Genomic DNA, 16,263 nt, shown 5'->3' with positions numbered 1-16,263 from the left:
GTGTAAGGGGCCTTCCCCTGGACAAGTTGAGGAGAAGCTTTCTGATAGCTGACAATTGTTCTCTTAGGATAAAGATCAGCCTGTTACACAGTATACAGACAGTCCTTGTAACACTTTTCATTCATTTATAAGACATTAAAGCCCAGACAAAAATGAAGGGGGGTGGGTAGGGAGTAGTGTTTCTTTTTGATTTTATTGCTTTCCTGTTTTATGACCATCACATCTTCTAAGCCCTTGACATTTGTGCAGCTTTGTACGCTATTCTAAACTGCAATAAGAAAACATGTATCTGACATTGGATTTTGGTTCACTGATTGTTTGCTTTGTGTACAATGGCACTTCAGGGAAACTGAAGCGAGAGGGATATGGAGGCTGCCATATTTATATCCTTTTAAACAATACCAGTTACCTGGCAGCCCTACTGATCTCTCTAGCATCAGTTATGTCTGAATCACACACCTGAAACAAGCATGTGGCTAATTCAGTCATATTTTTGTCAGAAACATCAAATCTGAGGGACAGTGAAGTGACAGCTATACTCTGTACAGCGCTATGGAAGATGTCGGCGCTATATAAATACTAAATAATAATAATCTGCATACTTGTTCAGGGTCTATGGCTAAACGCATTAGAGGCACAGGATCAGCAGGACAGCCAGGCAACCGGTATTGTTTAAAAATAAATATGGCTGCCTCCCCATCGCTCTCACGTTCCCTTAAAGGTTCCCTTTAAAGGAAACCAGAGATGAACGCTTTGGCACAAAATAAACATATCCCCCGATAGATTTTACAAAATAAATACTATACCTGGTATTTTTGCCACTCTGATGTGTCTTTTTTGTGTTTTTTTACTATAACTCCTCGTAAAACACAGTCCTTCAGAATAGCATATTATTTAGTGGGTTGTGTGCAAATTGAAATCACCATTTCTAAAAACCTCTTATGACTAACAACTATAGATTAAAATAAAACGTTTTTCAATATACCCTTACTCCTCCCATCTCATCACAGCTCTCTGTGATGCTGTGAATATACAGAACAGGAAAGCAGAGCCAGAAGGGGGCAGGCTTCGGCTTGAAAAGACATCAGAGAAGACAGACTCAGCTATAATTCCTGAGCAAAGCCAGACTGAATGCTCAGTCGGGGATTTTATCAGGGCTGGTAACAAGCAGGCTGAGCAGTGAAGGATGGAAACAGAGAGCGGGGTAGATGTTTTCTCTAATGTTGCCACTGATATATATGGTAAAATACGTGAGGGTGCTTCGTCTCTGGTTCACTTTAAGGCCTTCTTCAGACGGACAACTGAACTGCACGCTTGCCAAGCAGTTCAACGTCCTGTCTGCTGCCCATGAGTGCAATTTGGATGCAATTTAAATGCAGCCGAATGACAGCGACATGTTGTCTCTGAGCATGGTTGTGTCCGTGTTCAGATGTGGCTACATGGCAGAGCAGGAATACCTGACATCCTAGGCAGGTGCTTGGGGCCTAGTGGGTCTCAAAGGGCCCATCCTCTATTGCCAGAGTCTCCCAATAACACCACTGGCTACACAGATGTAATTTAGGCCTTTTTCAGTGAGGCAGCCAACAGGCAGTGGGTTCACCGCCTGTCAGCTGCTCTCCTGAACCAGCCGGGCGCTTGCTAGCGCTTGGTACAGGCGCTGGACAGCAGGTGGCCCTCCTCTACATGTCGCAAAGATGGATTAAGATGTAATGGGGCCCTAGGCAAGGTAATAGATTTGGGGCCCCCTTGTGGTCTTTTTGGTGGGCTGAAGTGGAGAGAGGTCAGAGAAGGGGCTTTGACCTTTCTCCACTTCAGCCCCGGCTGGTTCAGGAGAGCAGCTGACAGGCGGTGAATCCACTGCCTGTCAGCTGCCTGTCTGAAAAAGGCCTAAATGACATCTGTGTGGCCATTGGTGTTATTGGGAGACTCTGGCCATTGCAGCCAGTGCTGAGGTGTAATGCCTCGTGCTCAGACGCTGGATGATGAAGTCCCCGCAGTGTACAAATATAAGACAGAAGCAATAAGACATGAAGCCCAGTATTGGGTGGTCCCTGCAGAGGGGCGGATATGGCGGTGGCATAGGAGGAAATCTCCACTGCTGACTCTCAGTAATGTGCGTTTCATCTGTCCCAGCGGCCGGGCGCCAGCAGCACACGTTAAATAAAAATGGCATTTCTGCTGATATTGAGTTTTCACCGCAAAGCGTCCTAATAACAGAAAACACTTTTTATTGGTGTAATAAGGAAGCGGGAGATTGCGGAGGGCAGAGGCTCTCCGGATATCATATAATGGATGTGTTTAATAGCTCGGCCTCCGGCGGGGGGTTATTTCAGAGTTCAGCGCACGCCGCGGACGTGAGTGATAGAGACCCCCGCACTATGCTGGCCGGCTGCTGGAGGAGAATGGGGAAGGGCAGGGATATCGGCCACATTACACCCTGCCCACCTTCTACCCTCTGCGGACACCTCGGTACTATTAATACCGTATATCACGGCGGCACAACACCGCCAGCATCCCATCTGCCATCTCTGCTTATTGCCTGAGCTCAGTAATGAGAGGGGGAGGGGGGTGCGGGTCCTGGAGGAAGTGACACCGCGAGATTCTTACAGAGAGACACCGCTTATAGTTAAATAAAAAATGATTAAATGCTGGCGAGTGCTATTGTATAGAAGTCGTTTTTTGACGCTCGTGTGTTACTGAGCTAACTCAACTAGTGATAAGCACAGATTTCGCATAATCGTAATTTCACATCGTAATTCGCAATTTTGAGTACATTTATAATTAATTTTGTTTGTAGACGTAATCAAGAACCGTCATTTCACAGCTTTGCATAATTTTGGCGTAATTTCGTGCTGACTTTAGCGATTAATATTAAAAGCCCCCATACATGCCATCACCAAAACTGCTATGTTAAGGGGATTCGTGGGAACAAGGCAAAAAAAAAAAAACTTTTCAAAAAGACCTTGTAGTTTTTGAGAAAATCGATTTTAAGAATGCAAAGTAAAAATGTTTTTGGGAGTTTAAAAAACATTTTTCCTTAGCATTTTTAAAATCGAATGTCCAAATCGTAATTATGTAAGGCCGATATTGCAACGTTACACGTTAATAATTAACAGATTACAATTATGACTACTAACAACAACATGGCGGTCAAGATCTAACTCTAAGGCTTGGGAACCACTGGCAGTGTTTGCGAGGATCGCAAATCGTTACTTGCAGTATTTTTAGAGCGATCCCGAAGCAGAACCAAATTGCGAATGCTCCAAGAGTTGTATTTGCAATCACGGGACCCTTGTGACTCGGGATTCACAAGCCTTTAGTGATTTTCCGAATGGAAGCACCAGTGGGTTCCCATAGCCTTACAGTGTGCAGAGGGAGAGAAGTGGGTGTGTGTGCAGAGATTGTGTACTGTGTGTGCATACCTCCCAACTTTTGAGACCAGGAAAAAGGAACACTAGGATACATCCCTGCCCTAGCCACACCCCAATTTTACATGTGCCATGCCCTTTTCCTCCCAATACACAGTGCCCACCCACATAGCCAATGACTTCCCTAGTAGTCTAGAGCTGCCCAACCCCAATGGCTTGCCTGGTAGTGTTGTGCGTCCCCCTCCCCCCCCCCCCCCCCCCCCCCATTGCTTCCCAGGTAGTATAGTGCTGTGCCTCCTTACCATATAGCTTCTCTGGTGGTCTAGTGGTCCCCCTCAACACTAGACATCCATGGCTACAATTACTAGGTAATGCCCAGTGATGCTGATCCAGGGATTTTATCTGATTGCCATCTGGAGTCGGGAAGGAATTTTTTCCCTTTTGGGGCTAATTGGACCATGCCTTGTAAGGGTTTTTTGCCATCCTCAGGACCAACCGGGATATATGAGGGAGCAGGCTGGTGTTGTACTTTGTTCTCTGGTTGATCTCGATGGACGTATGTCTTTTTTTCAACCCAAATAACTATGTAACAATGTAACACCATATGCCTTCCCTGGTGTTATAATCCCCCCAATCCCCAATGGCTTCTCTGGTATCCTAGTGTGTGTGTGTATATGTGTGTGTACACTGTGTGTGTGTGTATACATTGTATGTTGGTAGATAGTATTGTGGGTAGATAGTATTGTGTGTGTGTGTGTGTGTGTGTGTGTGTGTGTGTGTGTGTGTGTGTGTGTGTGTGTGTGTGTGTGTGTGTGTGTGTGTGTGTATTTCATGTGCTTAGTGAAGTGTAGCTGAGGATTGTGACCTCATACATGTTTTCCCTCTTGTAGTTCCCCCAGTGGTGGAGCCGAAGTTTCTGGACATCCGCAGGGGATTGGGTGGTAAGGTTACCCTGCGCTGTGACATGCTGAAAGGCAGCCCAGTGAAAGTGGCCACTGCCGTCTGGAGGTTCAACCGAGCTCTCCGGACCGTTCCCCCAACAGAGCAGCAAGAATATTCCGAATACGAAATACCCAACATGAGCATACAGACCAATGGCACCTATGAATGTACCATCTCTAACGATGTGGGCTCCGACACCTGCGTCTTCGTGGTGACCGGTGAGTGATGCCCCCATCTGACTGAGCAGCAGTGACTGATTTTGTGACACAAGGCAAGAAAATTTCCTGTATGACTCCAATAGGAGGTTAAATCAAAATACTACCATGGTGCAACTGTCCCCAATAAACAAATTGCCATAGCTAGTTAATCATGAGCCCCACTGCAAATATACACCCCAACCCCATGTGTTGCTTCTCCAGCTCTCCAGTATGGCCACAACCCAAGCAATGCTCCACCAGTATCTCCACAACTTCAAGCACCTACCCACTTGTACAGTATAATGGTTTACTGTGAGAAAAGCCAACCCAAGTAATGCCCCTCTCACTTGTTTTGCCACCTCCATCCCATTATTATTCTCCTGCCCACTAAATACTCAATACTCCCCTTCCTCCATACTGGTAGACCACAGACCATTGGCATTGGCCATTTATGAGGACCAGTGTGAAATCCTACTTTCTCTTTTGTCTCAAAACATTTATTTTATTTTTAGGTAAAGCTTTCAGCCCAGAGTTCTACTATGACACCCGCAACCCCATTGAAACCAACAAGCAGTTTAAGAACTATTCCTACCTGATCCAGTGGACTCAGAAAGAGCCTGGTGCCGTAGATACTGTGACTAGCTACAGACTGGATCTGAAACCCGTAAGTCCCACCTTATCACTTGCAGGTGGTTGTTTTCTCAATTTACCAGTCTGGGAATAAATTGTTAGTGAATACCACTGTGGGCCATTCTTCATGGATGGATGGTCTGCTATGCTGGCCGTTCTTTACGATCTGCTGTGTCCAGCCACTTCAGTTTCAGCTAATTCTAGCCTTTGTTGTAACAGATTCCTCAGGAGCCCTCCACTGCTCAGACTGATGGAAGGCATATTGGATTCAGTGTCAAATATGCTTTTTTAAAATGATGTAAAATTGAATAAAGGAAAGTATATCGGACACTCAATATTCTTTCCTTCATTTTTATTGAAAAAATGAACAAGAACAACATATGTACAGTCCTTTTTCCAATGGGTCTCGAAACACATAAGCATGTCTCTGACCAGTAAATAGGCGAATGGTAAATTGTGGCGCAGAGGAAAAATGTACGTGTCCAAAAATGCCAGGCTAAACAGGTGGCTTTTCAGTCTGGAGTTCAGTACCTCCAGAGATGGGGCTGCCTTTACTGAGTGTGGCAGTGGGTTTTAAAGGGTAGGAGCAGCATGACAACAGGCTCTGGCTCCAAAGGTTTTGAGGTAAACTCTGGGAGTGACCAAGTTTATAGGTTCTTCTTCTCATCTAAAGGTTGTTTGGAGGTGTAATGCAGTTTCAACAAATCCTTCATCCATCCAAAGCCAAAATTGTGTAGGAATTTGAATATCAATGGTCCAATCTTTAAGAGGATTTTCCATTTTACAGGTAGCCGGTGGCGTGACAGAAGAATTGGTGTAATGTGACAATGGTGGGGTTGGTTTATTAGCAACCTGGCAACAGCACTGGCTGCAAGTGGTTAATGAGTACCCGAGATGGTACACTGTGGCTTATTTATACTTACCTGTGGCTTGCTCCAGCCCCATGAGGACCGTGGCCTCTCTCAGCGTGCTGTTCAGCCCCTCCGTTCTGCCACTATGACTCCCGGTAATCCGGTCACTCGCGGCCAGTCGCAGGCTTCTGCATGCATGGCTTGGCCGTACGCGCGCCACCTGCCATGCTGCCATACCTGGGAGAATTCTGCGACTGCACAGTACTACTGCACAGGTGCAGAATGCTCCCAGCTGCGGGAGCGCAACGAGGGGTGCGCGCTTGGCTGAGACACACATATGCAGAAGGCCACGACTGACGGGATTACCAGGAGTCATAGTGGCAGAACGGAGAGGCTGAACAGGACAGCTAGGGAGGCCATGGTCCTCATGGGGCTGGAGAAAGCCCCAGGTAAGTATAAATAAGCCTCTCTTCACCATCTCAGGTTCCCTTTAAAGCACAGGTGTCGAACTCTAGGCCTGGAGGGCCAGATCCATGCCAGTGTTTAGGAGGGACTGAGAAAGAGGAATGTGTACTACCTGATGGACCACACCTTTCCTGATTCAATCCCATCAATTAATTTGAGCTGTGCCAAAAATGTGTGAGGATCTTGGCCCTCGAAGGGCTGGTTTGACATCCCTTCTTTAAAGTGACCCAGAGATAACGAATTACAAAGTTTTTTACTTACCCAGGGCTTCCTCCAGCCCCATAAGCATGGATGAATCCTTTGCCGTCCTCCCATTGCCCTCTGTTCAACGGTAATAAGCTCAGTAACCGGCTCTGTCGGCTCTAGGCTGAGTCAGCCGGGGTCTTCTGTGCATTTACAGACCTTCTGCGCATGCGAAAAAGACCCCGGCTGATGTAACTGAGCTGAATACTGGAGCTGATTACCGGTAAACAGAGGACCGTGGGAGGAAGGCAAGGGACGCATCCATGCTTATGGGCTGGAGGAAGCCCCTGGTAAGTAAAAAAAAGTTGCAATTCGTGATTGCTGGTACACTTTAAGGTCTTTATTTGGAATGCCTGAATAGAGGGCATTGCAGTAGTCCAGCGTGATGTGATGAAAGTGTGAACTAGGGTTGAGAGATCCTCTAGGCAACTGAGGTGTTTAATTTTTGCAATGTTCCTCAGATGAAAATAGGAATATTTGACTTAAAGGGACTCCGAGCAGTGCAGAAACTATGAAAAGATGCACATCATTTTAAAGCTCTCTTTCTCCTCTTTCCAATGATATATAAACCGCCGCCCTACGCCTTTTAGTTTTCGCTATTTTCGCGATTGAAATTGCCGCGGCCGCGATTTCGATCACGAAAATAGAGAAAACTAAAAGGCGTAGGGCGACAATGTAGGTGTCGTCAGAAAGAGGAGAAAGAGAGCTTTAAAACGATATCCATCAAGCCATAGTTATATTGTATTACACAGGGCGACTTTTTGTCAAAGTCAGCAGCTGCATTCAGCAGAATGGAGCTGCTGACACTGGGGAAAGTGTCGTCCTGTGTAATACAATATAACTATGGCTTGATGGATATCATTTTAAAGCTCTCTTTCTCCTCTTTCTGGCGACACCTAAATCGTTGCCCTACGCCTTTTAGTTTTCTCTATTTTCGCGATCGAAATCGCGGCCGCGGCAATTTTAATCGCGAAAATAGCGAAAACTAAAAGGCGTAGGGCGGCGGTTTATATATCATTGGAAAGAGGAGAAAGAGAGCTTTAAAATGATGTGCATCTTTCCATAGTTTTTGCACTGCTCGGAGTCCCTTTAAGGCTCAATTCCCCATCAATTAGAACGTCAAGGCTGAAGACTAGGTCAGAGCTATTTCTGTCTGAATTCCCCATCCTAGAGAAGAGATGTTTTGATGCCTGGCACTGGCCTTGGACAACAAAGACCTCAGTTTTGTCAGCATTAAGTTTCCTCAGTTTTTGTCAGCATTAAGACCTCAGTTTTGTCAGCATTAAGTTTCAAGCAGTTGTCATATGTGGAGGTTCAGGACACTGATTTTTTTTTCCTTTCTGGTTTAACTTTGATGGACGGATGTCTTTTTTTCAACCAAACTATATTACTATGTCATCCATCCATTCCTGTAGCTCAACTAAGCATTTATTTTTGGAATAGGGTCTGTTCCACCAGGATTGAAGGATAAGTATAGCTGAGTGTCATCAGCCTAGCAGTAGTGTTGGGTGTAATGACTCACTATTTACTCATAATTTAAGATGAGTCGTAATTATGAGCCATCATTACACACTACAACCTCATAGTTGTAGTTTGTGATTGCCCACGAATTCAAATTACGACTACGGGAGCATTCATAATCACACTTGTAATTACGGGAGCGAGCCGTAATTACGAGTACATTACGGAAGTGCATTTTTTAAAAATTTCTACCAATTAAAATGACCATATCAACCAATAGGAATGAGCTGAGCTCCGGGTCCTCCTCTGAACTCCCCCTGTTTCATCACTTCTCCTCCCACTCCCAAGTTTGTCTGTTCTAAGCACTAGTGAATGAATGTATGTCTTCTCTGTAGGCTTTCATTGCTTCCATCGGTCTCAGAAGTTTCTGCATTCTCCAGAAAAGTTGTGCAGGATCTGAGTTTGCATTGAACTATCGCCTACAAACCTGAAATTGTGATAGCCATTTGGAGATGCTTGTGAATTGCCGTTTTAGATCCGACTTTCACGGAGTTGTGGCTACTGGTAATCGGTTGTGGTCAGACATAATTCAGTGCCCTCTACTTGTCAGAGCTTTGATGGGTATTTGAGAATCTTCCTGAAAATGCCTCAGCAGCTGGAGGAGGTTGGTTGGAGGTGGTTGAGAAGTTAACTGCAACTCTTTGCAACCAATCGTTTGAACCAAGGCTAAAGGAGGTGAAGAAGTTAGCATTGTATTGTTGTCACGGCTGCAGTTAGGTGGAGTTTGATGTTCCTCGCAATTTTAGAAGACCATAGCTGGTTGCTGGTTGACATGGAAAAACATCACTTTTAGTCCTGCTATGACATGTTGTGGCTTTAAGTTCCTCATTAGCGTAGTTCTATTTTGTTCCGGAGTCTCGGAGCACTTTTGATAGTGGCGGCTCGAGTATCTTGTCTCTAGGAAGAAGCAGGAGGCTTGTGCAATCTTTGTTGTTTCGTATTGATTTTTATTGTGCGCACTGTGGGCGCAGTCTTTGTATCCGCACATAAGAGACTCTTTATATCCAGACGCATCTCTCTATTGCTTCCATTATCCTCTCTTCGAGGTGGCTATAATGAAATCGCCGTCGCAAACTCCTCGTACAGAAAGGATATTAAAACCATTCTGTACGGTGGAGAGTCAGCCGTGTGGTTAATGTATTACTCGTGTAGGTGGATGAAACGTGGCATACGTGGCCAAGAGAGGACAAAATGAACGACCTTCGTGAAGGTCAAACTGTAATGTACATGGAGTGCATCCTCCGTGTTTAGACTGAAAATGTCACCAGCCAGTGAGGTCATTACACTTCAAGGAGTGTGCCCATAGGCCTTGCTTATATATATACTATTATATGCCAACTGATATAAGGTATGATCGCTCAGTTGTAATAAGATAGAATTGTTTTGTTTATTGTCAATAGAGTTTTGTTTTAATATCTACATTAAAGGACACCTGGATTGAAAAAAAAGTTAGATACTTACCTCTGTAATGGGAAGACTTTGAATGATCCAGAGGTTTTCTTAGCCCACCGATCCAGCGCATGGATCCTCTTTACCTATTTGACTCATCGTGAGTCAAAAAACAGAAGCGCAGAACACTCTTGGCCACAGGGGCTTGAACATGAGCACGGCAGGTTGCACATGCGCAGCAGCAGCTATGGAGGGAACCCCAGTACACTGGCAGAGAGTGGAGCTGTGGTAAGGGACACATAGACTTCTAGGGTCTGGAGGAAACCCCAGGTGAGTACCATATTTTTTGGCATATAAGAATCTCCAGACTAGAAGAATCATGTAAGTTGAGAGGGCAAAAACTAGGGGAAAAAAATATACCGTGTTTCCCCGAAAGTAAAACCTACCCTTAAAGTAAGCCCAGTAGTAATCGAGCAGCATGCCCAAAATATAAGCCCTCCCTGAAAATAAGCCCTAGTGGCAGAGGCAGTCCCGACCCACATCCCGCATCAGCCCCATTTTTAGAAAGTTGCATCCCCGCGCTCGTAGTCAGACCCCCGGCAGCAATTATTCAAAACGCAGATCAGCTGGGATCTGCGGTGAAAGCAGCTACAGATTCAGTGTAACGCGGCTCCTCCGTATACAGGAAGTGGCAGCTCTGTTTACTTACTGCATACGGAAGTACTGTTACAATGAAGCTCTAGCTGACTTCACCGCTGATGTGCGGTTTGAATTACGTTGACTATGAACACTGGGATGCGACTTTCTAAAGGAGAGGAGCCTGCACGAGGTAAAGCAGCCACGGGGGAAGCGGTGGGGGGACTTATGCACAACTGGGATTTGGGGGTTATCTGGCTATTAAGGGTGTCTGGCCATAAACAAGGGGGCATTTAGCTATCATTAGGGGGTCTGGCAATACATTAGGGGTCTGTCAAACAAGGGGGGGGGGGATCTGGCTATACACAAGAGGGGTGGGGGTCTGGCTGTACATTAGGTGGGTCTGGTCTGGCTAAAGGGGGGTTCTGGCCATAAAAAAGGGGATGGGGGATCTGGCCATAGACTAGGGGGATCTGGCTATACACAAGGGGGTTTTCGCTACCCCCACAAAATATAAGACCTCCCTGAAAATAAGCCCTAGCACTTCTTTTGAAGAAAAAAATAATATAAGACAGTGTGTTATTTTTGGGGAAACACGGTACTAAACCTGGTGCATCCATTGTCCAGGATCATCTTGTAGATGTTTGTCACGAACTATGTCCTGTCATTTTCTGCCTGCTGGTGGTGGTATTAACTTGGACTACCCTGGACATTCATTGCTCCACCAGCAAAGGGCTCTGAGGACTTTACATCATCCTGAACTGGGCTCACAACAGGTAAGGCAGGGACTATGGAACCTGCAGAGATAATCCTCTGCCATGCAGATAGCAAGAGAGAGGCTTTCCCAAATCTGCATAATCCCTGATCAGTGGAGGACTGGAGAGAGTTTATGCAGGTTTGCACAGTGTGTCTATCTTTCTTTGTATAATACTCAAAACATCTCTGGTCATCTTCAAACAAATTAAGCAGAGCTTCAATGGCATAGCTATCGAATGGTGGTAAGTAATCACAGATTATCTTTTGATTATCATCAGGTCGCAAGCAAACATTTGTTATTTTAGGGTATGCAAGGTTATTTCAGATCCTGGCTAATTTCTCAATATCTTGGGTGCAAAATATTCCCAATTTGACATAACTATACTGTACATCTGGCTAATTAACTGCTGCAGTTCTGCACGAGAGTAAGTAAGTAATTTAAGGTGTGTACACACGCATCTCTTCTGCCAACGACCCTCCCGCTGGGCGGACATTCAGCCGACAGTAGCGCTTGTGTATGCGCTGTTGGCAGACTGATAAGGCCGTTTCTGAACAATCCGCTGAGCGGATCGGTCAGAAACAGCCTTATCAGTGAACCGACATCGCTTACACATGCGCTACTGTCGGCTAAATGTCCGCCCAGCGGGAGGGTCTGACGGATCCGTCGTTGGCGGAAGTAGTGCGTGTGTACACACCTTTAGCCTCAACTTCATCAGCCAACAATGCATAGTAATAAATCTCCTGCGGATTCATTCTGGGGATAACAGGTCTCAGTGCACAATGTAACTGCAGCGGGCAATGTATGACCAGAACTGTATGTAACGATTACTTTATTTAACGATTAGGGCTGAGCTCTCGGATTCCGAATTTCGAGTTTGCCATCGGAATTTGGCAGTTCCGAGTAAGCACTCGAAAATCCAAAATTCGGCAATTCCGAGTACCGAATTCGCGTTTACATTGAAGTCAATAGTGCTAAATTCCGTGGTTAATTGTGAAGCCCCCTTACATGCTATCATCACCAAATTTGGCATGTATATTAAGCAGATGAGTAGGAACATGGTAAAAAAAAATTTGTGAAAAGACCTTACAGTTTTTGAAATAAACGATTTTAAAGTTTCATAGGAAAAATGGTTTTTAAACTATGTAAAATGACACTGCTGCAGTACAGGTTACTGCATTCCGAGTTCTGTATACATGTTATATACATTTCATGAAAACAGACAGCGTGGGGTCCCCCCTTCCAAGCCTCCTTAACCCCTTGTCCCCCATGCAGGCTGGGATAGCCAGAATGCAGAGTCCCGGCCACGTGGGGCTTCGCACCCTGAGCTATACCAGCCCGCATGGTCCATGGTATGGGGGGGCTCTGGAGGAGAGGGGCGGCCAACCTCCCTCTCTCCCCCAGAGCCCTTGTCCAATCCATGGATAAGGGGCTCTTCCCCACCCCCGGTGCCCCAGGAGGAGGAGGGGGCCCCGACGTCCTGGGGGGTTCATGGTGCCATCCGGGGGTCCCCTTTAACAAGCAGACTCCGGAAGCCACCCCTCCCCAGGAGACATGAGTATAGGGGTACACGGTACCCCTTACCCATTTTAGCAGAGTTAAAAAAAGAAAAAAAAACACGACAACGAAAAAAGTCATTCATTGCTCTGGATTAACCAGGGATACTTACCTTGCAATAATCCCACGCCAGTATCCTCAGGAGTGGTTCCACGCCAGTATCCTCAGGAGTGATCCCAGGCACCCGCCCAACTCCCGGGGCTGAATGGCTATAGACAACCTCTGCAATCTGTATTGCATAAGCTAGAAACACGAAAATTGTTTGCTAAAACAAGAATTTTCGGCAAACAGTGTCATAAACAAAATGGCTGCTGGGGAATTCCCATTCCCGGGAGGCCACCTCAGAGTGTCAGATTGAACGTTATTTCACATAAATAGGTGGGTCCAGGGGACCAGGCCACCTCCTGCTCTGGTCACCTGGACCCACCATCTATGTGAAAAATGGCTGGCTTCGCCACTCTAGTGTGGCCTCCAGCGTTCCGGGATTTCCCAGTGGCCATTTTGATCGCATCACTGTTTGCTGAAATTTCTTGTTTCAAAGGAAACATTTTCGTGTTCATAGCCTCTGCTATACAGATGCAGAGGCTGACTGTGACCATTCAGTGGCGGAGTTCGTCGGTGTGGGAGGGTGGTGAGATGTCCTAAAAGGATACTGGCGTGGGATTTTCGCAAGGTAAGTATCCCTGGTTAATTTAGAACAATAAAGGACTTATTTCGTTGTCGTGTTTTTATTTCTTTTTTTAACTCTGCTGAAATGGGTAAGGGGTACCGTGTACTCCTATACTCATTTCTCCTAGGGAGGGGGCGGCTTCCGGGGTCCGCTTGTTAAAGGGGAACCCCGGGTGGCACCATGAACCCCCCAGGACGTCGGCGGCCCCCTCCTCCTCCTAGGGCACCGAGAGGTAGGGAAGAGCCCCTTGTCCATGGATTGGACAAGGGCTCTGGGGGAGAGGGGGAGGTTGGCCGCCCCTCTTCTCCAGAGCCCCCCCCCCCCCCCCATACCATGGACCATGCGGGCTGGTATAGCTCAGGGTGCGAAGCCCCACGTGGCCGGGACTCCGCGTTCTGGCTATCCCAGCCTGCATGGGAGACAAGGAGTTAAGGAGGCTTGGAAGGGGGGACCCCACGCTGTCTGTTTTCATGAAATGTATACAATATGTATACAGAACTCGGAATGCAGTAACCTGTACTGCAGCAGTGTCATTTTACACAGTTTAAAAACCATTTTTCCTATGAAACTTTGAAATCTATTTGCTCAAAAACTTTAAGGTCTTTTACAAAAATTGTTTTTACCATGTTCCTACTTATCTGCTTAATATACATGCCAAATTTGGTGATGATAGCATGTACAGGGGCTTTACAATTAACCGCAGAAATTGGCACTATTGACTTCAATAGAAATGCACTCGGAACACGAAAATTCGGAACACGAAAATCGGTTTTCACATGTGGTACACGAAATTGACGAAATCGGAATTCAGCTGTTCCGATCAGCCCTAGTAACGATTACTTAACAGGTAATCAGGAAATGACCACAGTTTGCAGAAATATTGACACTGAGACCAGATCGATAGTGTGCAATAGTATTTATTGCAAAGCAATAAAGTGGAAAAACATGCATACCAACATAAATACAAATTACATGCAAACCATATGCAATCACAATATATACAATGATTCTCCCACAAACCAGAACAGTGTACTCACATACAACCAAAACCCTGACTAACTAACTATTTATGTATAAGCAATATGCAGGAGATATTTACAGATATATAAGTGAATATGTACAATCAGGCACAGGACCCAATTCAGCAGGCAAGTGGGTAGTCATACAAAGCAGAGATCAAATACCAGGAAGTCAAGCAATCAGGTTTAAGGTGAACAGGGAACAGGTATCCGGTATGTCCAGAGGCTCAGGTCTGCAAGAGACTGCAAAGATCTGGCAACTGGCTGGAGGAAGAGGCAGTTCTTAAAGAGAAACCGTGACCAAGAATTGAACTTCATCCCAATCAGTAGCTGATACCCCCTTTCACATGAGAAATCTATTCCTTTTCACAAACTGATCATCTGGGGGCTCTGTTTGGCTGATATTGTGGTGAAACCCCTCCCACAGGAAAGTGTGAGGACCATGGTCCTAGCAGTTTCCTGTCTGTGAACCTCATTGCATTGTGGGAAATAGCTGTTTCCAACTGCCAAAAAAGCAAGCAGCAGTTACCTCCTGTGACATCACCTGCCAGCAGTAAAAATGTCACCATGTGATAAATGTCAGAATGTAAATCGGGGAGAGGAAAGCTTTTACAATGGGTAAACACTGATTAAATCATTTATACATAATTATTGTAAAAATGAAACATTTGTTTTATTACATTATTTTCACTTGAGTCCTCTTTAAATAGTCTATGTGATTTATCGGATGCAGCTGGTGGTGACCAGTCACAATGAGAATTCTCATGAAGCTATCCAGAGGCCAAACAGGGAACTGCAAGTCTTTGCAGTGGCAGTAACAAGCCACCTGATGGTGGATAGGTTCAGGATGATGTAAAGTCCTCAGACCCTTCTGCTTGTGGAGCAATGAATGTCCAGGGCAGTCCAAGTAAATACCACCACCAGCAGGCAGGAAATGACAGGACATAGTTCGGACCACGCTAATTGAAATCTGTGCCCTGTTTTGATGCTGATCTGGCTGGCAGGCGTAGATCAAAATTCACTGCTACAACGAGCATCTGCCGTTTTAGCCGCTCTTGCCCATCTCGTCGCTGTCTCCCCACCTTCTCCTGTAGCAGCTCACTCATCTGTCAGTCTCTATAACGGCAGATCCCTGTGAGACAGTCATGAGCTGATTTCATTGGCCCATGGCCGTGTCTATCAATGTAAGCAACTCCCATAGGCTTGCATTGATAGACACGGTCAGGAGCCAATGAAAGCGGCTCCTCACCGGCTCATAGGAACTCTGCCGTCATAGAGACAGCAGAGTGGGTGTCCTGAGGATCTCGGCGTGCGGCATAGTGGCTGCGGCGGGTATGTGTGGCGATTTGTCGGTATTCCGTCGTTATTGTACCAGCGGTCTCTGGTCCTTAAGGAGGCAGAGACCGCTGGTACGTAAGTGGTTAATGAATATTCGTTGAATGATGTTTCATGACGCACGCCACCCGCAGTGACCGTTTATTTTTGAGCGACCTCCATGTTGGATTAAATTGCAGAGGATCATTCCGATTTTCATTGGCTTTCACGAGTTTTGCTACGAATGTGTACACAATTGTTCATTTATGACGGCACCAAGGACACTTGCCGATTTTGGCAGATGGATCGGGGGAATGATCGTTCAGCAGCGGAGAGCCTTGATCCATCTGGCCGTGGGTACTCAGATTCAGAATCTGGAGTCTCTGCTGCAGGCAGGTCATATAGAATCATCTCTATGGTCTGTATATAGGATACGGCTGTGTCCAATACTCGGGGGGGTCGCCCATCTCTGCAAGGCCATTGGTCCAACCAGAGTGGTGCTGTCCAGTAACCCCCTAACTGTGTATCAATACAGATTCCCGCGGCTGACCGCTGATTGCTTGTCGGTCACTGACCTGCCAAGTCTCCTCACTGACCTTCTCCGAATACGACTCGCTGACCTTTCCCCATATAGTAATATCATCAGAGGCGATTGCTGGAGTCTCCGCCATGCGCTGAATCTCAAGCCAAGCGGAATGAAGGATTTG

The 16,263-nt window shown here is 46.1% G+C and overlaps 1 protein-coding gene across 8 annotated transcripts in view; it reads left to right on the top strand.

Annotated features, from left to right (window-relative positions):
• The window catches only part of MDGA1 (MAM domain containing glycosylphosphatidylinositol anchor 1), a 561,871-nt gene that overhangs the window by 416,762 nt on the left and 128,846 nt on the right, over positions 1-16,263 (top strand). For all 8 annotated transcript variants that reach the window (XM_068232696.1, XM_068232699.1, XM_068232695.1 and 5 more), the window contains 2 exons: positions 4,259-4,528; positions 5,020-5,171. In XM_068232696.1, the coding sequence (XP_068088797.1) occupies positions 4,259-4,528; positions 5,020-5,171 (422 nt within the window). The remainder of the gene's footprint in view (positions 1-4,258; positions 4,529-5,019; positions 5,172-16,263) is intronic.

Source organism: Hyperolius riggenbachi, chromosome 4 (genome assembly GCF_040937935.1).
Source record: "Hyperolius riggenbachi isolate aHypRig1 chromosome 4, aHypRig1.pri, whole genome shotgun sequence".
Lineage (NCBI taxonomy): Eukaryota > Metazoa > Chordata > Amphibia > Anura > Hyperoliidae > Hyperolius > Hyperolius riggenbachi.
The sequence above is the reverse complement of the archived record's forward strand: the minus strand, read 5'-3'. Positions and strand labels throughout refer to the sequence as shown.